This window comes from Epinephelus fuscoguttatus, linkage group LG7, assembly GCF_011397635.1.
Source record: "Epinephelus fuscoguttatus linkage group LG7, E.fuscoguttatus.final_Chr_v1".
In the NCBI taxonomy this organism is placed as follows: Eukaryota; Metazoa; Chordata; class Actinopteri; order Perciformes; family Serranidae; genus Epinephelus; species Epinephelus fuscoguttatus.
In genome coordinates this window covers 22612467-22636990 of record NC_064758.1, presented here as the reverse complement: position 1 = coordinate 22636990, position 24524 = coordinate 22612467, and the positions used below count along the sequence as shown (strand labels likewise).

The 24524-nt window shown below is 41.1% G+C and overlaps 1 protein-coding gene across 1 annotated transcript; it reads right to left on the bottom strand.

Annotated features, from left to right (window-relative positions):
• Positions 1-3139: 3139 nt before the first annotated feature.
• atf7a (activating transcription factor 7a) lies at positions 3140-24318 on the bottom strand. The gene is made up of 12 exons (XM_049580860.1): positions 24264-24318; positions 18453-18524; positions 13594-13690; positions 13239-13351; positions 12634-12792; positions 12401-12549; positions 11269-11362; positions 11038-11157; positions 8421-8570; positions 7961-8149; positions 6412-6517; positions 3140-6162 (listed from the first exon to the last, which is right to left on the bottom strand). The coding sequence occupies exons 2-12, from the start codon at positions 18498-18500 to the stop codon at positions 5930-5932; spliced, it is 1458 nt and encodes a 485-aa protein (XP_049436817.1). The 5' UTR covers positions 18501-18524; positions 24264-24318; the 3' UTR covers positions 3140-5929.
• Positions 24319-24524: the final 206 nt, after the last annotated feature.

The window sequence follows — 24524 nt, the reverse complement described above, 5'->3', positions numbered from 1 at the left end:
AATAATTAGGTATTTAAACTTTGCAGCATTAGCAGTGAAAGCAAACAAATCTGTCCACACATTATTAAATTCTCTATTTTCCTCTGACATTTTTTAAATTTTTGTGGTTTTGGAATCCATAGCTACTTTAGCTAAGAAAAAGTAAAAATAAAAAGGTGCAGAATAAAACATTCATTCTGTTGCTTTGCTGCATCTTTTCACAGCGCAGGAATGCCTCATTTTGATGTAGCCTATTTCCAGACATTTTTCAGCTTTATCGCCCCATGAGTAAATGTATTTAGTTACTTTCCACCGCCTGGAGCCGAACGCTGTGGCTAGCAAGGGTGGAAAAAGTACCAGAATATCCTCCTTAAACCTGGATTAGGAACTGGGCAACTGACCAGGGCCCCAAAAATCCCAGGTTCACTGTGTGGTAATTTGATTAATCGCACATTTGAGCTTGCACAAGTGATCATACAAACAAACTGACACACATTAAAACTGGGGCAGGGGTTTGTGCCAGCACTGGAGTAAGCCTGCTGGCTGGTTCATGGGACTGTAGGCAAAATACAAACACATGGATGTTGTTGATACAGTAAAAAATGCCTGTCACAAATCCACAGTGATCAAGTTGATGTGTTCAGATGTCTTTTTGTTGTGTTGAAGCTTGAACCAGTGAACATTTCGCACTTGGAAAGGACTGAAACAATTGGTTGATTATCAAAATACAAACTGAAACACAGACTGATGGACACTATGCCCACAGTGCACAAAGTGTTGGAAGAATGGTGGGTTTGTAAGGTCACCAGCTCTTTTGTGTCCCATAGTGGGTTAATCTGAACCTAATCTTGAGATGAAGTACCTGATTTTAAATTGTTCATGTGCGAGTTTATATGAGAATGCAAAAGACCAATGCGGCATCGTGACTTTAACCGTTATAAAAAATAAATATACCCTTCAACCACTCCCTCTGCAATTAAGGGCCGCTTACGAAAAGTTACAATCATGTTTTCCTCGTAAGAAACATGGACATTGTCTTAAAAGGACAAACGAGCTTCAAAGTAAACTTAGCATAACAGCATAATTGTAGGCTACTGTGTCACTTGTGTTCCCTCCAGAAGTACTTGAGTGCAGTACAAAAACATCAACCTCAAAAGCAGGGCCAAGGATTTTAGAAATACACAGGACATGAGTCCAGTCTCTATAAATACACCACAACTACTCAGAAATTTTCATATTTCTTGAAGTTAAATGTTTGATTATATCTTCTGGAAGTATTATTTCCAAACATGAAGGTCAAAATGCTGCTTCAGAGGCTTCCTCCACACTACCAGGAGTACAATCTTAGACAATGACTGCGTTTACATGCACAAAATATTCTCTTTTTGCCCTTATTCTGAAAAAAGACAGTATTACGAATAATGAAAAGGAATAATCTACTAATATTCCTGTCCACATGCAGCCATGCTCACTCTGATTAATGTGCCCTTACGTTGTGTTTACCAGGAGCTGCTTGTCATTTTGCATCTGGGGGGCGGACTTGTTTAACCTGCAAACACAGCCTCCCTTTTTCATTCCTTCAACCACCTCCTTGAGAAGATTGTTGCTGTGATTCATGCATATCAAGAAAGCAGTTGATATCCAAGTCTTTCATAATATTTAAAAGTAGGTGTGTTTCCTCAACCAGCCAGAAATGAATGTGGGCTTTTCTTTTGGGCATGCATCTCTACCCTACAGCCCTGCAAACTGTTGGCTGGGTAGTTTGTGTACAACGTATCCATGACAATGCACAGAGCCGACTGTAAACAGACAAGAGGTGTGTTGCAGACTGCGGCAGAAACCCCAACTGAGACACATATTCTGAATGCGCTGCACACATGTCCAAAGAATCCGCCTAAAACCTGAGTAATACCGGCATATCCCACGAATCTTGACTGGGATACCCTTCACTCTAAAAAAGGTCTAATTCGGAATAAACTGAATATGCTGTTTATATGACACACACATTAAATTAAAGATACTGCCATAAAATAATAGTGGAATATTAGTGTGCATGTAAATGGAGTCACTGAATAATTTATCTGTTTCTATTTATGTCCAAAAATAGTCCAATTTAAACATTTTGAGTGTAAAAAAAACCCCAAGAATTTGCCTTTACTATACTTCATTAATTTACATTTTTAATTGTAGATGCCTGTAAGTCCAGAAAAATGCAGAGAACAAGATCTCATATTTTTTAACCCACTTTAAGACTGATTCTGGTGTTATGTAGGAATATGGTTATTAAAGTGAGTTAGGTTCATCTACATTTTGTCAACAGGTAAAAAGTATAAAGTAAAAATATGTATACAGAAGTATAAAGTTCAGTGGTAAGTTTAAAGATTTTTGGATTGGTAGAACACTTACATCTATGCAGTGTTTCACTTTATTGTTGGGCTTTTGGTCTATTAGACCTTCATCAGAACTTACTAATGTTTCCAGCACCTTGCCAAGACTGAGCCGGGTGGAGTGGCAGCTATTCTGCATCAAGTCTAAAGATTTTTAATAAAAGGAATGTGAACTTTGGTGCAGAAGAGCTTAACTCATTTAGACAAAAATTAAATAAAAGATGGATAAATAGAATAAGAAAAAATGTTTGTGGCAATTAAGAACTCAAAAGTTCAAATTTCAAACTATGTAATGACTGTTAGGGCCTAATTTCTTTATCAACACAGCAAGAGGGTTCCCGGTTTATATCCAGGGTGGGGGGTTTGAAACCTGGGTGGGGGAGCCCTTCTGTGCGAAGTCTACATGTTCTCCCCGTGTCAGCATGGGATTTCTCCAGGTACTCCGGCTTCCTCCCACAGTCCAAAGACATGCAGGTTAATTGGTGACTCTGAACTGCCCGTAGGTGTGAATGTGAATGGTTGTCTGTCTCTGTGTGTCAGCCCTGTGATAGACTGGTGACCTGTCCAGGGTGTAAAATTAAGACATTATGAATACTTTTTAAGAATCAGCAGAACAAAGCAAACAAAACATACACTTTATTCTCTCAGCTACACTGCCTCACCACATTTGACCAAATACTGACTAACTGCGAGTCTTCAGATGTTCTGTTGAGATTACAGCAAATCCAAAGCAGACATCTAAACTTAAGACAAACGCACAAACTTTATAAATGTTCATTAAGATGTAGTTTCTTTAATTAAAACTGCAGCACTGTAAGTGTTCATAGTATTCCACTTGGACATGCATGGAAAAGTAAATATATTCATATAGTACAGATATGTACAGTACAAGGACAATTTTTGAAATCATCAGTCCAACAATGGGAGTGTGAAAAACCATTAATACACTATATGCAACTTTCACATGGTTGCATTTTTCATTAAATTGCTCTTTTCACAACATTTCTAGGTAACATCAATATGCCAAAGACTGTGATGACGATTGTTAGTTGACCAATTACAAAAATAAGTTAGGACAGTCAAAAGACAACCAAATTCATCTTTAGAGTTAAACAACGGGGGGTAAAATCACTTTTTGAAAAAGACATTTTTTCTGTAGAGAAACCAACCAAACAAAAGAGAAATCTGTGTTAAAGAAATTAGTTTCTATATTCATCAGTACAATCAGAAGCATTATGACAAAGGTTGTATAGTGCTGAAAATAGCACAGGACAAAAGAAGACAATGACAGAAAAGGTGCCAATGACATGAATTACATGAAAACATGAAAGCTAAATATAGTTTGACTTTTCATTTCATATGAACAATCGTCTATAAGGGACTGCCAGCCGAATATAGCGCCAGCTCCGAAATACAACAAAATGCCGGGGGTCGCCATTGGGACTGTAGGACAAGAGGTTCAGTCAAAAGGTGAAAAGGTTTTAAAGTTGCTGAGCAAACTCCCATTAACATATACAGTACAGATAAGAGAAAATAGATTTTCTTAAAAAAGGATCTGATATCTCTGAAAAAGACTGCGAGAACTGCAAAAACCAAAAGAACAGAAATACAAAGCAACAATAAACTTGTATTATTTTAGTGCATAAAGACATGCCCTTATGTTAATGGACAGATATCTTGTTTTTGAAATATCACATCTTGCAAATATATGATCGTGTTATACCAACTGAGGGAGAAACGTGTACAGGAACAAGGAACAAGAAAAGCAAACTGCTTATTTAGGTTTTTCTGTAAAAAATATACTGATATCTTAGTAAAACATCTGGGTGGGGTTTCTAAAGAACAGGATCTGATCTTTTCCCCTCACTCCTTTACCAGTGAAGATGTGTTTGCTGTGTCTCTCCACCAGATGACAGACAAGTATTGGATCTTTTCACGTCCCTGAAAAGAGACTAATGGCTAAAATAACCATTAATTTTAAAGGCTTCGAAAAATCTTCAACGAGTGAATATTTTGTTTATCATTTGATGAAATTAACAAATTAAGACATATATTTCCTAAGGCTCCTTTGTTTCTCACATGAGCAAATCTTTTTTGGGGATATCGGAGGCACTAATGTGATCTTAAGGCAAAAATCATCAGACATTGTGTGTGAGTGTAAGTGCAAGTTGACAAGCAGTGATATACTGGAGATTGTGTCACTGTGACCTCTGAATCACAAAATAACAGTCAGGCGTTTTACTTCCTGCCACCGTAACGACACGCGGTGGTCTTTGGAAATTCAGATAATCTGATTTGTGGTCATTATGGCTTAGTTTAGGTTTGGTAAAGAGCAGAGAGACTAAGGGGTTCATCGCACTTCCAACGAGCAGCAAGGATGTGCAACCATCCTGAGAAGTGTGAAAATAACAGTTACAGTAAGTCCAGGGCCCACACAGAGAAACACCAGAATACTTTCATATAAAATGGAAAAGGCGTCCACTTACATACCGACAAACAGCAAAAACCTGCCTGTTTCAGAGGAAAGTGAGGAGGAGAGGTTGAATTCCCTTCAGGTAAAAAAAGAAATCGCTCAAACAAACTAATTTTAAGGTAAATACACTGTCAATGCAACGTATTTTGGTTCTGAGGACTAATCTGGGAGGATTAATTAAAAGAATATAGCTGCACATAGCTGTATCAAGAAAATAACACCCTAATAGAAAAAGTCACATGCTAACAATCCAGCTATTAACGTATCAGATTAGGAATAGGCAAACTGCTATGTTCTGATGTACATAAATATATACGCACAGAGCTAATCACACACACAGTTTAGCAATTTTATCATAAAGGGGAGTAACTGAGGTAAGGTTTTTGGGTCCATGTTGAGATCACCGTCAGGTGGAACCATTTACAAAAGGTTTGGGTGAGTGTTTGAGATCTGAGTCACTGACGTCTAGACACCTACTGCATCTCCGGAGCCGAGGATGTATAGGGACGTATGCTGTGATGGCATGTGTGGGTGTGTGTGTGCATGGCTAAAACGTCGAGGCGCACAAGGCACTATTCCCTGCTGAAAACAGTGTACAGCCCTGCGTGTTGTTTGGTATCTGATTTGATCGAGAATGTTTATGCAACACCTGTGTGTTAGAAACTGTGCACATGTGCCCACATGGGAAGTTCATTATGGCAGTACACTTGGAGCGATGCAGTCCTACAGTCCAGTGAAGAGTCATTTTGACTGAGGGTGAGGAGAGATGAGCGGGGAAGCACAGAAGGGGGAAAACGAGGATGGGAGGTTGGAGTCCAGCCCCTGTAGTCTATGGCAAAGTGAACAGGAAGCTCTCTCAAAAGTCTCAGTCCATTCCCAGAAGGCTGCTGCTAAGCTCCAGGCCACAGCATGATGGCTCCGCAGGAGGGTCAGAGAGAGCAGAGTAGCACAGCAAAGGGCGAAGGGGAAGATGAGAAATCTGGACTTCTAGATTGGGGAAAGTGGGGAAGGGAGAGGGGGTTGTCCGCTGCTCTTTTTTACCCCTGGTTGACGAGTGCGAGCCAAGTCTGGGCCGTGGTGGCATCGCTCATCATCTGGCAGCAGATTGAGACTGTGCAGCCATGATAATGTGAGAGGGTCCACTCTCAGCCCGCTGCTGCTGGCCCATTCCTGCCAGCACAGACATTGCCATGGCCTCAGCTGCTGCCCTTGAGCTCAGGCCGTTGTGCCCCGCGGAAGGGCTGTGCGCCAAAGAGCTGTGCTGGATCACCGGGGCAGGGGAACCTGTAGGCTCTGAGGTGTCTTTCATGCTTTCCTCTGCAGCTACACAGAAAAAAAGACGACACAAGTTCAAATTAATACTTAAACACGCAAATGCAGTTCACTTTTAACCTTGAATACACTCCGTACTCCCCTTTCCAAAAAGCTGCAGACATTATCCTTGTTGTTTAGCAGCTCTTTTAACAGTATCCCCAGTGCATTTAAGAATTCTGTCCTGAATAATTTTGAATGAGAAAATAAATACAAAGAACAACCAGGTGAGTAACATGGCATCATTTTAAAAAAGCTCACCTAAATAGGCAGTCTTCTTCTGTAGGGTGGTCACAGGACAGTCCTTGTGGGCAAGTAGCAGCTGCTTCAAATGAGCCACCTCGTTTCGCAACATGGACACTTCATTCTGAGGGATCAGAAAATAAGCACATACAAAACTTTTTAATAATTAATAGAGCAAAGATACTCAACTAACTTTGCCCAGGGGCTGCTTTTGCAAAATGGCAGCAGGCCCAATAAATGAACAATAGTATTCATCAGAAATAATAAATAATAAAGCAAACATTAAAAATGCTCATAACTGATCTTTCTTTAAAATCTTTATTTTCGAGATAAATGAATGCCAAGAGGCAAATCGCAGTCATGTCAGCCCTGCAGAGGTCAGGTGTGCACAGGGGAATTTCTAGGATTTTAAGAAGTATTTCGCTGCTAGAAAGATGGAAACTAGGATGCCTATGCAGTAGAAAGGCACAAATACTATTAAAATGGGTGCTACAGAACCAGAGAAAACAGAGAAAAAGGATGCTTTGCTAAAGACGTAGAAAACCTACAACTACCAGAATGCCCTGTGCCACCCCAGACTAAAATAAACCTCCCACTGGTGGGCGACGTAATGCGAATTTGTTCGTTAAAAACAATGGCGACTGGCCGGCAAGAAGCAATCTTGTATTACAGTTCAATTGTGAGCCAAAACATGCTTATGAAAATATTTGAGGCAAGAGACAGACAACTAAGTAACAGAATCTGGGTTTAAATTTTATCTGCGTTTTTACTGTTTGATCTCAGGTTTTTGCTGACTCGTTTTCACCATGCAGGAAACAGTATTGCGCCAGCTTCCTGTTCACAAACTCTAACGATTGATCTGTGTCTATGCTCTTTGCGTCCACGGTGGGGGCATGGGTGGCAGGGCACTAGTTAGATGGAAGGAAGTTTGCCACAGTTCATTTAAATACACTACACACATTGTTTTGATGCAAAGCTGGAGGGAAAATCAGCGAAGTATTTCTTAAATGACCTTCAGAGTTTAGCCCAGACCTGTCGAGGGGTCCAGGGGATCCTGCCACAGCATTTTTTTTTCTTATTTTGATGAACAAGCTCTATTTCAAAGCTTTTTAATGCAGAATTCTTATCATATTTAGATATACAGTTTAACCAAAAGAAAAATCATCACTTACTCTGGGTTATATTATTAAAAACAGGTTTTTTTCTTTTGTGGAGTTTTTATGTTTTCAGACAAGCTCTACAGAGGTTAACAGTCTGGTTTCCACTACAGTCCAGCCGGCAGTGGAGAAACAGTCATGAAGTGTAAAAATAACCTTAAAACCACCAAATAACACAATAAAGATGTGAAACAAGTTTTAGTGAGTCCAACAGTTTCAAGTCCTGTATCCTCAACCACTTGTAAAATTACCTTACACTGCCTGAAACTGATGGAAAACACCTCGTAAACTTCCACAACAAGTTGAAAGCCTGTCGACTCTGCACAGCGAGTGTGACTATGCAGACACTAACACAGGCCTCCCACAGGCCACATTTCATCCCCGCCAACCCACTCCACAGGCCCACTCACCGACAGTGAGACGTTCAGGGTGCAGAGCTCCTCAGCCTTCTTCTCTAGGGAGCTGACCCACAGTTTGCGTTTCTGTCTGCAGCGCGATGCCGCGGCCCTATTCCTCTCGAGGAAACGCTGCCTTCGCTCATCTGGGTCATCGTCTGCCGTCCGCCGCCGACGCCCACCTGTAGGCTGTGCTGGAGATACCTAGAGGGAGAGGGCAAAGGGTGAGAGGAAAACAGAGAGACAGGGAGGGGAGCGGAAGACAGACAGAGAGAAAAGGGAAGTTTGAGTCATAGTTTCATTATTTTAGTCAGAGCACATTATAGTCATCTCTTGACAAGTACAGCCCAATTTTCTGGAACTAAAACAGGTGATAGGACATACATAAAACACGGTTTAGCTCAATTTCTTTTGGTTATGTCTTAGATTTTCCAAACCCAGTGACAGGCAGGTGACTACAGACAGCACAGTGTACCTGAGGTTGTGCAGGTGATGGAGCATCTGGATGTTGGACGAGCAGCTGGCTCTGCTCTGCCCTCTGAGGTACCATGGGGCTGCCACCCATAGACATGACCCCCATGCTGTGTCCTGACGGGCTCTGCTGGGACAGTGCAGCCTTCAGACGCTACAGGAGAACAATGATATCAAAAACATCAGTGACAAGCACAGGAATTTAAATACACAGCCCAAACCATGTTAACCCATCGACTCATTTACAGTATCAGCAACAATAACTTGGCCTGAACCTCCATTACTAATCTTCAATACAGCCTAAATTAAGTTGTTGATCACCCTTGTGCACCAGATGCACTGAGGGATGAAAGCTGATTTATCTCTAGTGACAAATGTTTGTGCCATGGTAATGCATCTGCTTCTCCAAGATCTCTCAAGTTTTCATAACATAATCAAATAAGCTCCAGGTTGTGTTGCACTTTGCTTCAGGAGAAACCTAAATTCTGGAGGGCATGAATTCTGAAAAGGTGCTCTAATTCTGCAGAGATCAGCGCCCATGCTGACCTGACAATGTCTCACAGTTCCAGCTTGTTTTCAGCAGCACATTCATGTGCCATCCTTCTCTTACTTCAGCTCTGGAGGCTTTGCAGCTGGTGGGTATTTTCTTAAGTTATTTGTTCCTGGAAAATTTTTCAGAAGATGTTGCCTTGTGATATGGTGATTTATCCAGCTGGGAGTAATGACTAGAAAATAAGTGACTGTGAAGGCATGAAACAGGTCTACAGCACACAGAGTGTCTAAATTTCTGCATTGTATCAGGGGTTTTGAGTGAGTTAAATATCTTCTTGATCTCACTCCCATATTAAACTGCAAAGTTGTCCACTAATATCACTAACTTTAGCTAACAGCACTATCACTGATGACATAACGTAATTCCCATGACACTCGCGAGGTGCCACTAGTTGCTATAACACAAGTAGCTTTCTACAAGATGTCATTCCTGACCTGCAGTAACCACATGGTGTATTGAATGTAAGCTATTAAAATCAAAGTATTGAAATATAACATGGATGACTACAATGAGTATAATGTATGCATTTGATATCACCTTCAGGGGCTGCACAAAATGTTTCTGAGGGCCACCACTAGCCCGCAGGCTGCACTTTGAGGAACTATGCGCCACAGAGTGCCCTCAAAAATTCCACAACTGAATAAAAAACTAGTATCCACGTACACTACTTTCTGCCAACAATACCACAATGCAATGTGCCTCATTTTGTGTGTGCCATTGTGTGACTCCACATCTGTCAGTGAATAGTAAGTGTCCAAAATCTGAATTTAAACCTCACCAGAACTGTTTATCATACAGGGAATGGTGATCAATGAACCCAGGGCCATGTGCAGGGGTGGACATTAACAAACTACATTTACTTGAGTACAGTACCTATGTATATTTAAAAAAAAAAAAAAAAAATTAAAAAAATTATCCTTCTGACTCTGATACATTTTTATGAAGGTCAGCAAATTAATGTCCTTTTCTGTCCTGTTCTGTTCAATAGGCCATACCCTGTGTTCCTCAGCGGAGAAAAGACAATCACAGTGAACTACTCCTCCTATGCCTGTCAGTAAAGTTCAAAGTGCATGCTGCATTTTTTTGAAAAGTTCGTTTTTAACTTGGTGGTGGTAATGGTGGCTATAGCAGATACAAATGACAATTCCTCACACACCAGAGCGCCCATCTGGAGTCCATGTTTAAGACTGTTCAAATATGTTTGCTCTGTTTAACACACACACAAACAAACCTCATCAATCCCTATAAAAAAGTTGTGTCAGAACCCCGCCATGCTGTTTTATTTGAGTGGAGTGGGGGGTGTTATGTAAAAAATGTAACAATAGCTGTTCATTTGTCGATTTAGTTGCGTTTCTGTAGGCATTTCTATATACTTTCTAGCATATTCTATAAGCTTTTCCTTCTACAGGGGCTACAATCAAGTCAGTGCATTCAGTAGGTCAGAGTCATTTGGTTCTGCAATGTGGCAACAATACAGCAATGCTTTCACATTAAAAAAAAAAAAAAAAAACAAAATGTACTCATAAAAGTCCTCCAGTACTTGCACACAAATACAAGTCTGACTTAACAACTTTCACTTGTATTGAAGTAACTTGACTTGGAGTATCTATCCTGTGACTCAAGTGAGGGAGTTGTGTAATCTGTTCACCACTGTCCATGTCCATGACTCGGCTAACAGAACATTCTGCACACACACACAAAAACACCCCTAGCCTTCATTTTTTACAACTGATCTTCCACTTATGACTAAAGGAGCACCAAGTTTGTGTAAATAGCGGGATGTACTAAAGTGGATACTTTGTGTATGTTGTAATACTGTAAACAATGATTGTAAACTCAGTCTCACTTGAAATACAAGTGATCCTTAAATAGAGCTCTGTGTCCACATTGCAGAATCATTAAAGCAGTTTAAACTGTTTTTTTGTTGTGTAAGGGTTAAATAAAGAAGTAACTGCAGTAAAAAGTCATATGATGAAACTTAGCCAGTGCAGAGGAAGACTGGAGGGTGAAGATGAAGACAAAAAGAACAGATAAGCAGATATAAATAGTGAGCTAATCTAGTGCTGACCATCTTGGCCTCTGAGTGGATGCTGTAGCCAGAGGGGGAGTTAGAGCCGCTGCTGCTGCCTCCCAGAGGAGGACCGGGGATCCCAGGAATGTTGGGTACCATGCACATGGGTCGGGCCAGCTGGAGACCACATAAGATTAGATGCACAAATACACATGTATTAACAACTTGGACCAACTTCTTAGCTATACAGTTGAAATACAGCATATTTAGACTGTTGCTCTGCCTTACATTGATGACAGACTGCATCTGTACCGGACCAGGGAGCACAGGCACTGCCTGACCAGAGGGAAGCATCATCATAGGGTAGTGGCTGGTTGGTGAACTACAGGCAGACGGGAACAGGAAGTTCAGTCGTGTTTATATAAATTACAATTTTTATAATAAAATGTTTCTGTTACATAGCAACTAGCACTATTTATGAAAAAATATCTACTTAAACCCCACAAAATCCAGTTACATCCATCATTAGTCATCCAAGCTGTGCATACAACAACCATCTAAACTCAAAGCAATGTAAGTCAAATTTCACTCAAAACCACAAGATACAGCAGACTGTATATCCGATTAATGATTCGGAAATGTATAGTTGCACCAAACGAACATATTAAAACGTGAGCAGCCACAAAAAGCATGATAGCATAGGTTATAAAGGTTCCCTTATAGGCATCATATATGTTCAACAGAGGGTTGGAACAGCAGATAGAGAATATGGGAATGTGGAGTGTGTGTGGAAAATGTGTCTTTTAAATGAGACCATATGCTTTTCCTTATTTTCTAACATATATATAAAATTAAAATCTCGGATGTTCATGTTAAACATGGCCAAAGTTTTAAAATAATGAGGTAAACATATGTAAAGGTAATCCCTGTGAGCCAAAACCTGAGGCTTCAGATCACTCTGAAAAATCTGCTCCAATGCTTTTTCCTACTTTGGCTACAAGCTGACATCAGCCTGTGGTGTATTTCTTTACGCAGTCATCTGCTCCAAGCATACCACTGTGTGTTTTCATGCTACTGTGATTAGTATTTACGTTACGTAGCCTACACTGCTACACAAAGCTACATGTTAACAGGGAATAACGTAATCTTGATTGTTGATGTTGTAAATGTCTCCCTGATTTTAGATCAGATTCCTGCTGGAACATGTCTGGTTATGTTTAGAAGCTAGGCACTGAAACAGAGCGCTCTCAGACAGAGGGTGACTACAGGTGTTCCAGCACAGACAGTATGAGGAAATTAAGTTTTTTTTTAACATTAAAGCATGTAAACATTTCAAGTATAAACCTGAAAATGAGCATAATAGGTCCCCTACTCAAGGAAGTCATCAGAGGTCAGTAGAGGGATGCTGAGTTTGACTCACCCCAGAGTCCGATTGGAAGGTGGTGCCTGTGTGATGACAGATGTGGGTGACGGCATGGTGGGCTGAAGGGAATCAAAGCCCAAGTGTAGTGGGAGGGAACCTGGACGCACAATAGTCGGGGTGGGGGCTGAACTCCTGGGTGGTGTGTCCTGGGAGAATAGCAGTGAAGTAAGAACATCACTCAAGGATCCACCCTCCTCTCTATACATTCGTACAGTCCCATTCTGTCCTACCTTTGCTTTAACCAGGGGCTCTATGTCTGACTCTTCAGAGATAGATTCAGGACTGCTTGGTGGCAAGGAGTCACCGTCTACAGGTGCCTCCTCTTTCACCTTCACGTCTGATTGTGACTGCATACTCATGTCCACAGCCACAGAGTTGGGAGCAGGGAGCTGAGCAGGACAGAGACGGTGAGAGGGAGATAAAGAGTGTAAGTTCACTCGACGATACTCCCAGACTACGGTACATTAGTAAAAAGGAAGCAAGTTTGTTTTTATCACACAAACCAAACAACCACAGCACCACTTCAAGAAACACTATTGTAAGTGCAATAAAACACACTGACCTACTTAAATAAAGTCATCATAACAAGCTGCTGCAATAAATCTAAATTATGAGAATACACAAGCAAAGTGCACAAGGCAGGAATTTCTGCAAGCAATACATTTTGACTACATCAACACTTGAGGTAAGAAAAAAGGAAGTAAAAAGTAATTTTGCGCTATGTGGGAGTCTTGTAGGGATTTCCACTAGTTTCTGCAAATAATAATCCATGAAGGCACACACACACGTACGCACACAGGTGAAAACAGTCAGAAAATCACCAAGCCTTTCTTACAGAGTTCTTTGCTCTCTTGTCATCGTCGTCTTGTTCGAAGGAGCTGGCCAGCTCGTTGAACAAACCAACCTCCTCGCAGTTCTTTAGGAAGCGGGTGGGAGTAGGTGTCTGGTCTGATAAAAGGGAATGAACACAGATAACTATTCAAAGAAACGCTTTCACACTTAGTTCTCACCCAGCATTTAATATAGAAATCCATGAAATAAATGTGTCTTTGGAGCTGCTTTTTTCCTTGAGACCGCAATTAAAGTGTTGGAACACAGTGAGGCAATCAGTCTTCATCTGAATACTGTGAGATATTATTTAACAAAGAGGAAGAATAGAGCTGTGTGTTGTTCTCATAGACCAACGGTACCTGCAATAATGACAGAGTCGGTCCTGGCTGGACCAAATTTCAGTGTCATCTCATGCTTGTGTTTGTGTACAGCCAAGTGGTCCTCATTGGTAAACCTCTGGAACAGGCAAACAGAAAGACAAGAAGAGAGATAAGTACATCATATGAAGCAGCCTATGGATAATTGTCAACTTGTCCTAGTGACTTTAGGAAATAGCCTGCAGTACCTTAGCCCAGATATCATATTGCAGTAATCACAGACAGATAATCTCTTGGAGATGTAGCACAACACATGCAGCCTATACTGCATATGTTATACAACCATAAAGAACACTATATCTGTGGTGTACAATTCCTCATAAAGCCCTGAATGGGCCCATTAAAGCCGCAGGACATGGGCTCAAATATCTTAACACAAACTAGAGTTATCTAGAAAAAGACAAAAGGCTTATATGGATAACATCTGAAATACTTTTTACAGCACACAAGTGTAGGGATAGAGTAATGGTTGAAAATGTCAACAAATTGTCAAAGAAGTATGAAAACGACTGGTATGGAGAAATACCAAAAGCAAACGAGTTGATACATCACAACAGATACTGCAAGTGTGAGGTGTTTTCATAGAGAAAAATCCATTTATTGTCTTAGTCTGACTAAAACCAGACTTTTAAATTACATGTGAACTTGTTAGTCCAACTGAAAATTCTGAAAGTCGGACTAACACACCTAGATAATGCGACTGAGAGCCAAATTACTCCTGCATGTATACACCTAATTGGACCAAAACTGGATTTGGCACTCTGCGCATGCTCCACAGTTTCCACTCCGGGCTTTGACCCAGAAGTCAAATAGCATTAAATGCACAACAGAAGAAGAAGCTGGTAACAACATGGTGAAATCTACATCTAGAACAGAGCAGTTTTTGGACGGACAAGGAGACACAGTTCATGCTGTTTCAGCTGAAAGAGTAAAATATTTTAAAATACATAAATGAGAGGAAAACACGGAATGGCGACCTGTTCAAAAAAATGGACTAACAGCTGGACGATGCCTGATTATTTGGTCTGTGCCGTAATAGGTCAATCAGAAAAAGGTCCAATGCTAACAAGGTGAAAGGGGACATACTGCCACATATCGTGGCGGAGTAGGACATACCTTGATCAATTAATAGCTTCCCCTTCCTGTGCTTGTATACTGGGAGAAGGACAGTAGTGCAATTAAATGGGCTGGTAAAGCTGTAACCGTAGCACGACGAAACTGCGCATGTAAACATAATGAGGTGTGGTCAAAGTAGTCACTGTATAAAGCATGTGAATGATGTAAACTGTGTCTCAGAAAGGCTCTACATTAGCCTATGTTCTGTTATTTCCTAACAGGTGTCCACAGCAGAAACTACAGGAGGTCTGGTACTTGGGCAAATCAGACTTTTGGAAACAGCACCAAGAGCCATCGTCTGAGACACGGCACTTCTTCTTTGGAGAAGTGGTGAGGTGAATCACACGTAGGAGGAATAATCTTGGCTCTGGTACCAGCCTATTCACCAGTCGCTGCAGCCTATTTTGGGGGCCGCGTTGCAGTTGCGTTTTCAGTCGTGAGAGAGTGAAGTGGAAACACAGTCAAGTGTCAGGGGGCTTATTTTTAGCCCTACCAGGCAGCATCACCAATACAACTACATGTCTCATTTGTCTCTTTCCTCTGAACAACGTGGCTGTATCTCGTGGAGGAAACTATCTCCAACTAATCTCCCTGCATGAGATACTGGCAGCTAGGATTACCGCTCGCCACACAGGACATGCCGGCCATCATATAATGGGGGGCTGTTTTTGTTGTTGTTGTTAATGTGGTAAAAGGAAAACCCTGGGCAAAGCCAGGAGTCAATCATGCTCGTTCTATTATGGGCATGATTCAGACTTTCCTGGTAGACAACTGTTGGTTGTAAAGAGCAGAAGTAAAGCGGCATTTGGTCATAAGGCGCTTGTATGTATCATAAAGGATGTTCTGTGTCTGTGTGTACACAAATAAATATAAAAGATGACTAATGTAAAGGCAGCACATGTCTACGCTTCATAACAATTTGTCAGTGATACATAGGATAGTATAAACTGTAAGACTAAAACGTATGCAAATTCTTAGATTTTAATTATCAATAATTAATTAATATTTTTCATGTTTGCCTGTTTGTGTTTTGACAGCATTTAAAGCCCCCTTTTACACTGCCTGTTTGAGGTAGGAATGTCATGCCTCTATTCCGCCTTGCCGTTCCTTAAAAAAAGAAGTACACTCGCAGACTGGGGGGACAGACTTGTCTTGCCTTTAAGCCTGCAGTGGAGGGAGTAACAGCGCAGAACTGACGTCTGTGTAAAAGGGACAGCTGGCAGGACGGGATGAGTGTGACATTTCAACTACATGTTATGTGTGTGACCCACCACCGGGAAATTTAAAAAGCAGCTAAGAGCTGTTGGCAGATAACTCAAACAAGAAGAACAGCAGGAGACACTGAGGTCCAAGAACTTCTTAGCCTCACGAGCAGAGGACGAGATGAGCCGCCACATAACAGGGACGGTAAATGACTGTTATTGCCATGTTATGTCACTGTTATTGTTTAGAAAGCACTGCCAACACATGTTACATGTCACACAAAAGGCTCTCGCTATTGTGTTTAATGTCACACCTGTCAAGCCTCCTTTGCTTGTGGGATGCCAGCAAGCTATCTAAAATCAAACACTGGTGCTGCTGTTGCTTGGTTCTGTGTCAGAAAGTGAAGGCGGCATAATGAAGGGACTTCGTAGTGGCCCTGTTTCGCTATCTCTGTTCAGTCCTCAGTGAATGCATGTAATAGGTGTGGGAATGTCACATGAGAGATGATTTAACAATTACCGCCACATCTTGATACATCAAAATTTTTTATTTCTATGCGATATGTTTTTCTTACTGTGACTACTTGCTACTTTTAAAACAGCATATTTTCAACTGTCCATAGTTTAAGAAAGTGCTTTCCCTACTGTTAGCTACTGAAAGAAAGAAACGAAACACTTTATTTTGCTAATTTATGTGTTTCATTTCGGCTCAGTGTGAGAGTCTTTACTGAGGTTTACGGGCAGTTACAGTCGCACAGCTAGTTTCTCTCCTCTCTAGGGCTCCGCTTTCTCTACACACACAGTCGGAGCGGGGCACAGGAGGACAGGAGAAATAGGTGAAGTGAATGTTACTCGAGATAACGACAAGTCGTTACATTCCATACAATTATTCAGCCATTACCTTTTATTAATGCAATAGTGGTAACAAAATGTAAACATGGTTTACGGAACAGTGATGCACACGTTTACGGGCCATGTTTACGGGCCATGTGTATGGGCCATGTGTACGGGTGAAGTTTCTGGGTAATGTGTTCAGGCGATCATAATGTCAACAATTGGGTTTTAATTTTCAGATTATTGACCTTTTCTGCATCGAGACATAATCTCTCAGGAGAGAATCGCGATACCACTGAGAATCAAATTTTTCCCTCCCATGTAAAAAGGGTAACTCACTGGTTCAATCCCACAGATCATAGGCAGCTTTTTTTTGCCAAACAATCTGATAAATTCACTGTGCGCGACCTACCTAACACCAAACTGCAGCTAAACAAAGCTAGCAAAAAACGCTAGCTCATTACTGGAGCATTTAGCAGCTACAGAGTCACACATTTCCCACATAAGTTGGCAGAGAACAAACCAGAGCTAAAACAGAGTGAATATTTGATTCAAATTTGTCACACTGGACAGAAACACTCCAAATTAACGATAATATTGCTCCATGGAAACAGATAACATTTATGCCCCAGCCATAAACCTGCACTGTCATTCACGTCATTTTGCCTTGAAAAGCTTCCATGTAACTCTGTTGTTTTAACTGACACATAAATTAATAATGATACCTTCAAATGAAATATGCAGGGTATTTACATCACAGAAACATGCCAAAGTAAAGTTAAAATGTTCAGGGAAAGGTTCCCTCGGTGTCCATAATATTCTGAGATGAAAATAACCAAACAAATCATCATTAATTTATCCAACACACACGTTTAACTGCTTTACATGCCTGTTGTTCAAACCACAAATCCCCTGTACAACAGATTGCCTCTGATCACAGAATGGAAGACGGTTTATGAATCATAAATGTTTGTTAACCACATAAACACTTTCTTCCTCCAGACCCCAGGAGAGATAATCCATCACTAGCTCCAAGGATATCGCACCCAAAAGGATCAGACAGCTAATAGAGCACAACATCAGACATGATGCTTCCTGTGTTGAATAATCATGAGTCCTAGAACACACTAGTTTTAATTTGCTGTGATATCAGGCCAAGCCCCGACATTGCACCACGTTACTGGCATGTGAGAGCACTATTGGCACTCAGCTGAGTCACTGCCGTGGCTCAAACCTGTGTCTGCAGGCGTTAGAAGTCAACAGTGACAGGTTGAAACAATAACTGTGCTCTGATTACTCACTGGAGCTTCCAGTGAGTCATTGCTGAAGGAGACAGCATTTGTCTCACAAGACGGCATGCTAGCTAGAATGCTATCGGTGTGATGATCGTTAAAAGTGTTGCATAAATCACAGCCAGTTGGCTCATTCTGGCAACGAGAGAAAAGTGTGATAAGTCTTTTTCAGGGTTCTGAAGTTATCTCGTTGTATAAATGAAGCTTTATCCTACTCAATTCAAGTGTCTCAAGTACAATATCTTTTCTGTTTTGCAGTTAATTCTTTGGGGCAAAATACAATTACTCATAAGTAGGTACAGTCAACTGCTGGAGAGTACTTACAGAAGGGCAGAAATACCCGGCACCACACACATGCACACACCTGAAAGCCAGGACAAGTAGGGAGAAGACTTACCTGTCCACAGCCAGGAGCGTTGCACACAAAAGGTCGGTCGTCCCCCATTTTTGCAAAGAGCTTGCAATGTAACTGTGGGAGAGGAGAAGAGGAGAACATTGCTGCCGCTTTCTGCGATTTGTGAAGTGGCAAATCCTGAAAACAACAAAACAGGGATGCTGTGGCTTGTAGTCTTTAGTCTGAGCAGGAAGCCGAATGCTATTTAAAAATAACCCTGGCAAAGAGGAAAACATGCACAGAGGCAGCGAGACGAAGTTTCCCTGGTGATACTTCCTTCACACAGGGGGGCTTCTGGTTGGCCAATGAGGTGGCGCTTACATGAGAGAACGACAGCTAGCGTCTACACAAAGACATCTCCCTCTCCTTCTGTCTCATTTTCCCTCACTTCCAAATCCCTCCTTCTCTCATTACCACTCCCTCTCCTCACCTCTCAAGCACCTCCCAACCTTTTACCTTCTTGTACCCCTCACTGGATCTCTACCCCTCTCTGATTCAGCTGATTCTCTGTTCGCACAGTCTCTGTTTCGGTCATCTCTGTCCACTTTCTGAACTCTCGCGTAAATCCACATCACAGATATCTTGAGACAGGCAAACACTGACCTTACAACGTACCTCATTTCTACTTGTTGTCCTGTTAAAATCCAACTTATATTATTTTTCTGTATTGAGTTTCAAGTGAATAATGGAGAGGGTCACCAAACTCTACTGAATACACTGACAAAACTCTAATTTTGGACAGAATACATGAATACTGACAATGTAATGATACTTTTAATGTGACTTTTAGTGCTTTCACATGTGGGTGAAATAGTCTCTGAGAAAAACTAATTGATAGGCAGAGGCAAAGACGACCTTTGAACTATAGTGATTATATCTTCACTTCAAGTGCACTGAGTTATATCATTATATAAATATTACATTGATGTACCTCCCACATCTACATTTGCTAGCTAGTTGCCAAGATGAATTACACTCTGCTGCTATATTAGGGCTGAACAGTGTGATCTAATAGCTATGCCTCAATACACTGCTGCGTTTAACTCCTAAAATTATTCATGTAATGACAATGATTTTTCAAACATATCAGTATATCATTGTACCCTTTTTATGTTGGCTAAACTCTGATATGTTTGTCCAGATTTATTACAGTACGATCAGTTTCAGTTTGGATTTTGGACTTGGGGCTCAGGCTGGGCATCAATATTATATCAACATTGTGACATGCAACTAGATATTGTCTTAGGTTTTGGGTCTTGTTATATCATAAGTGTTGTCTTTTGTCGTCTTCTAAACTTACCAGACTGTTTCAGCTTTTTCATTATTTGTATTTACCCTCTTATTCATTACAACCATGTTACTGACGATTAATAATCAAAAATATTGTGTAAATATTTTGTAAAAGCGATAGTTAACCCTACAATATTGTGGCAATACCAATATTGAGGTATTTGGTCAAAAATAAATGATATTTGATTTTCTCTATATCGTTCAGACCTATATGGGGCTATCCGGTTGGTTAACGTCCTAGTGAGGTGTGTGTTGTTTAAGCTATTCCCATTTTAAGTATACAGAATTCACACAATGAAACTGCAGAGGGAGTAAATTTAGGTAAATATGGTATTTACAATGCCGTTATTCAATGAATTACCTTGATTTTCCAGGCCTACGCTGTAGTAAGATAATATAAAAGGATTTTATTGGGGTGCTATTAACACAGCATAAGTATCCGTTGACGCTGCAAAAACAAAGGCACATAAGGATAGCATTCTTAGACATGTGAATGTACTGGAAACACTTCCAAAGCTTTCCTACACTACCTAGACTACAAACTAAATACTACATCCCTCTCTTCCTGAGTAACGCTATTGTCAAGAGTTAAATATGCACATGCTTATGTTTGGTTTCTCCTCCTGTTGTGCCTGAAGCTGTAGTGACATAAACTAAATCTGTGGGAGGCTCACTGCTTCTATCAGCTGTCTCCACAGAGGATAATAACTCCTCACAACGCCTCCCCCCACCATTCCCCATCCCCAACTCCACCAAACCACCCCACCCTTTGCTGCTCTGCACAGCTGAACAACACTCCATGTGAAGACAAACTGTGAAGTTTAGAAAAATAGCTTGGCGACTGAATTTAAATCAGACATTTGGAGGGTTGCTGATGTCGATGGACGAAAGACATTAATGTTTTGTTTGTGCATTCATGTTTTAGCATTCTCGACTGTCCCAAAGTGATGTCTGGCAGCTATTACACAACACTGACAGCGCAGCAACTTCGAACATGCATCAAGGACCTTGCTATGTATACACGTAGAAAGATTTCAATAAACAAAAGCCACAGACTACCGCAATACTCAGTAAGGTTTTGGTAAAAGAAAGTCGCCACAAACAGGGATGGTGTCCGATTTTATAATAATATCCCTTCAAAATATACATCTTAGATGTCTTTTGAAATCCATCTTTCAAACTTGTGTTTAATTATGATGATGATGGCATGAAAACCTCTGAACTTCTGTGTTGTATCAACTTGTTTGTAAAGCTTGTTTAATCATGTTTATTTAAAAAAAATCTGCTCATGCATAATCCAACTTAATATGTACAGCTCTTCTACAAACCGAAAGGCAACACTGGTTCAACATGTTTAGGATTGTTATATTTCTGAGTATCTGGCCACATTAACCTCTGTTGTACCTACTACATGGATGGAGCATGTAGCCTAACATTATTGAGTGGGACAGATTATTCATTATGTTGGCGAGGCATAAATGTCTGAAAGTTTTCCCAAAGTTGAAGTCAGTATATTTTCCTCCTTCCTCCCTCCATTTCTCCCTCTGCCGAGGACAGCTGCCCCTGAGCCAACACATGATTACTGAAGCCTTGCGCCGGAATACCATGACGCCGGGCCTGTAACAGGCCTAACCGTTGTGTCTCTCAGCTCCATGTCTTTATGGAGGAAAGGGGTCTGCATCGCGTTTGCAAGCTAAAGCCCTGTCCCTCTCTGTGCAGATCAAAGGGCCGATAAAGCGGAGCAGTCTGATTTCTTGCAGACCTCCCATGCTCTGGAGAAAGGCAACAGGTTGGTGCCAGGGCCCTCACAAAGCACTCCCAATTCCCAGAGTCTATTTGGGCAGAGATGTGTCTGCAAACGAGATACTCAGTCTAGCTCGTTATACCGAGGGTGTGGACTGTGTGGGGAAATGGACACATCTGGCGTGAGGAGTGGGAACAGATTTCAGAGTTTACATCTTACTAAAGACGTGCTAGACATTAACTTGGCTGGCAGGCACCAACACGAAGAGTGGGATTTGATTTTGTGGGAAGTCCACCATAAATTTCAGATGACAGGGGTGGAAAATACAGTTTGTTTTCATAGCTGCCCCAACCAATATCTTAACGTGATTAAAACAGATGTGTTAAGGTCTTTTCTTCAACATTTATTGCTTGGCTCTTCAAAAACTGCAGCACTATCTGTAATCCTCTGCGAGATTCACATGAACACTGAAAGAAATCAAGCTGTAAATTTACTATGACTGTCAGATGCGTCTCATTGAGAATACACTTTGAGGGTAATTAATGAGTTGACAGTGTAAAGTTTTACTGCATACAGTAACATGCTCAGCTTCATGCAGACCTCGACTCTGTGGGAGACAATAAATCAGTCTGCTAGTCACATTAGTCCTGATGCACATCACTAATATTCATTACAGGCATGGATATCAAGTCCAACTATTTTCACCTCCTTTCATCCAAGGTGACATGGAAGCAGTCAAAGTGCCCTAATTCCTGTCCCTCTCATTGAGCTGCTGCCAAAGTCCCACCGTTAACTTGGATTTCTCCGACTCAGCAGGTGTAGGGGAACGAGTCCCAGCTATAATCAGCCACAGCCATCCAGTGTTTGATGCAGCCTGCTAGGAAACTGACTAAACAAACTGTATTAATAGCTTGCACCGCAGCCATGACTCTGGAATCTGAGGCTTGAATTGCCAGAGGGTAGGGGAGACCCCTCAAAAAGAAAGAAAAAAAGAGTACAGGAGGAGGAGAGAGAGAACGAAATTGTGAAATATAAAAAGACGATCAGCGATTGATCAATCGAAGGATTGCGGATATTTGCTGGACCACAGGTGAGGTCCTGAAAATGTGGGCTATAAGCTTTAGAGACCGGAGATCTGGGCTGTGGTTGGGTGTGTGCAGCAGCCAATATGTATTTACGTAAGTAAAGTGAACCCGAGATTTGGTAAATGGAACAAATGAAATCCTATATCCATGTCTGCATAACTAACAAGGCCTAAAAGCTGAATCCATGCAGAGCTAGCAGACAATGCAGGACAATACAGGATGGTCCCAGGGCAGCTTTCTAAAATTAAATCAGAAAAACTGTGCCGAGGTTATTTGTGGTCGGCAACTTTTATCAGCACTTGCCGTGAGGTTTTTGGCTCTTACACAACAAATTCAAAGGAAAAAGACTATATCACTTGATGTTTTCTGTCTCAAGTAGAGCCTGCACAGCCTCTGGTGCTGACTATAATTTTGCTAAATCAGTAGCTGTCAGTAAATACTGAATTAACAAACCAATTATAAAATGGACAGATTTGGATGAATAATGGATTTCTAGTAATCACTGACATCTCAGCCAAAGGCAAAAAAATCGTATTTAAAATCATACATGCTGCACATTTTTTCTTTTAAACATTACATTTATTCACCGTTGTGCAATATGATTATGTTTCAGTTGCAGCAAAGAACATTTATGTTGCATAAAATTTCAAATTCATATCATCACTCAGAAAGGGTCAAGATGTTTGGCCGGACAAAACAGGCTGCACTTTTCTCTGGTGTAACTCTATGTGATGGAATGAGGTACAACTCTGCCAAAAACATGACCTACATTCCTAATGAAGGTGTTGACATGCATGGGGATGTGGATCCTGGGGCGTTCAACAGCTCAAATTGCAATACTATGGATATCATTATTACTTGAGACTAAAACTTCTTTAGAGGCTCTTCTTACCCAGACCCAGATTATCATCACAGCATAGTCTACCGCCAAAAAAACAGGCAGGCAAATATTTTTCGTGGGGTTTCGGGCATGTAAAGGATGTCAGTGTGAAACTTAAAATCCCAAAGTCCTGCAAACTTTAGTTCCTTCTTCCAGACAACGCCGACTGCCTTGAAAAAGTTTGTCTATTTTAGCCTTCATTACTGTCTGGCGACGTACGAGCACACTTAGCCCTGCCTTTTCCCGTAACAAGTCCGCCTTTTCTTCTCAGCAATTGGCTCTAAGCACGTCAGTCAACGGTATCTAACGCACGCAAGGCTTTGGACCCTGTCAATAACATGGGCTAGCTGAATCTTATTGGTTAGAAACCCGAAATCAACTTTTTGTATCCACGAAAAACTAATGGCTAGCTGGTGTGGCTAGCGTTAACAACAGGCCGAACGCACATTCAAAATGTGTAATAACAGCACTACTACCAGTTTCAACGGTGACGACAAACACACATCAACACTAATTTAATTACATCCGAAGTGAACTGATGTATTTTACAGGCGTTACGGGCAGTCAAATTCACAAAAGAAGAGAAAAAGCTAGCAGTTAGTTGGTTAGCGGGCTGACACTTGAGTGCAAAGCGAGACAGTGGGTCCGAATGAAACGTTGTAGCTGCCACAACAGTTTTGACAATTAAACCGACGTATTGTTTTTACATTTACAAACACTGAAAACTGCCGCGCCAATCGCTACTTTGCCATAGTTTGGTGTAGTCGACACATCTATAGGGAATTTAAAGGGTAATAAAGTGTTTACAAACTCACCCTTGCGCCCCTCTCTCTGGCTCCCCTCTCCTCTCCTCTCTCTTGGAATTTGACACTCCCCTCGACGTCAAGTCATCGCGAGAATTCAGCTCAGTTCTCGTGCCCAGCCGTTAACACAGAACTTGGTCGAGACGTCGATTTCTCTACTGTGTTTCAACAGTTCTTTCGTTTGTCCTTTAATATTTAAATACCGAGGAGATTTGACCTCAGTGTATACACTGGAGAATATTACCTAGGCCAGTGTAGATACCGGAGAAAGAT

Coding starts and splice junctions, on each gene's coding strand:
- atf7a (XM_049580860.1), bottom strand. CDS start 18,500: ATGGGGGACGACCGACCTTTTGTGTGCAACGCTCCTGGCTGTGGACAG. Junction 13,691..18,452: donor ACGCTCCTGGCTGTGGACAG/GTAAGTCTTCTC, acceptor TGCCTGTTCCAG/AGGTTTACCAATGAGGACCA. Junction 11,158..11,268: donor AGATGCAGTCTGTCATCAAT/GTAAGGCAGAGC, acceptor TGTGGTCTCCAG/CTGGCCCGACCCATGTGCAT.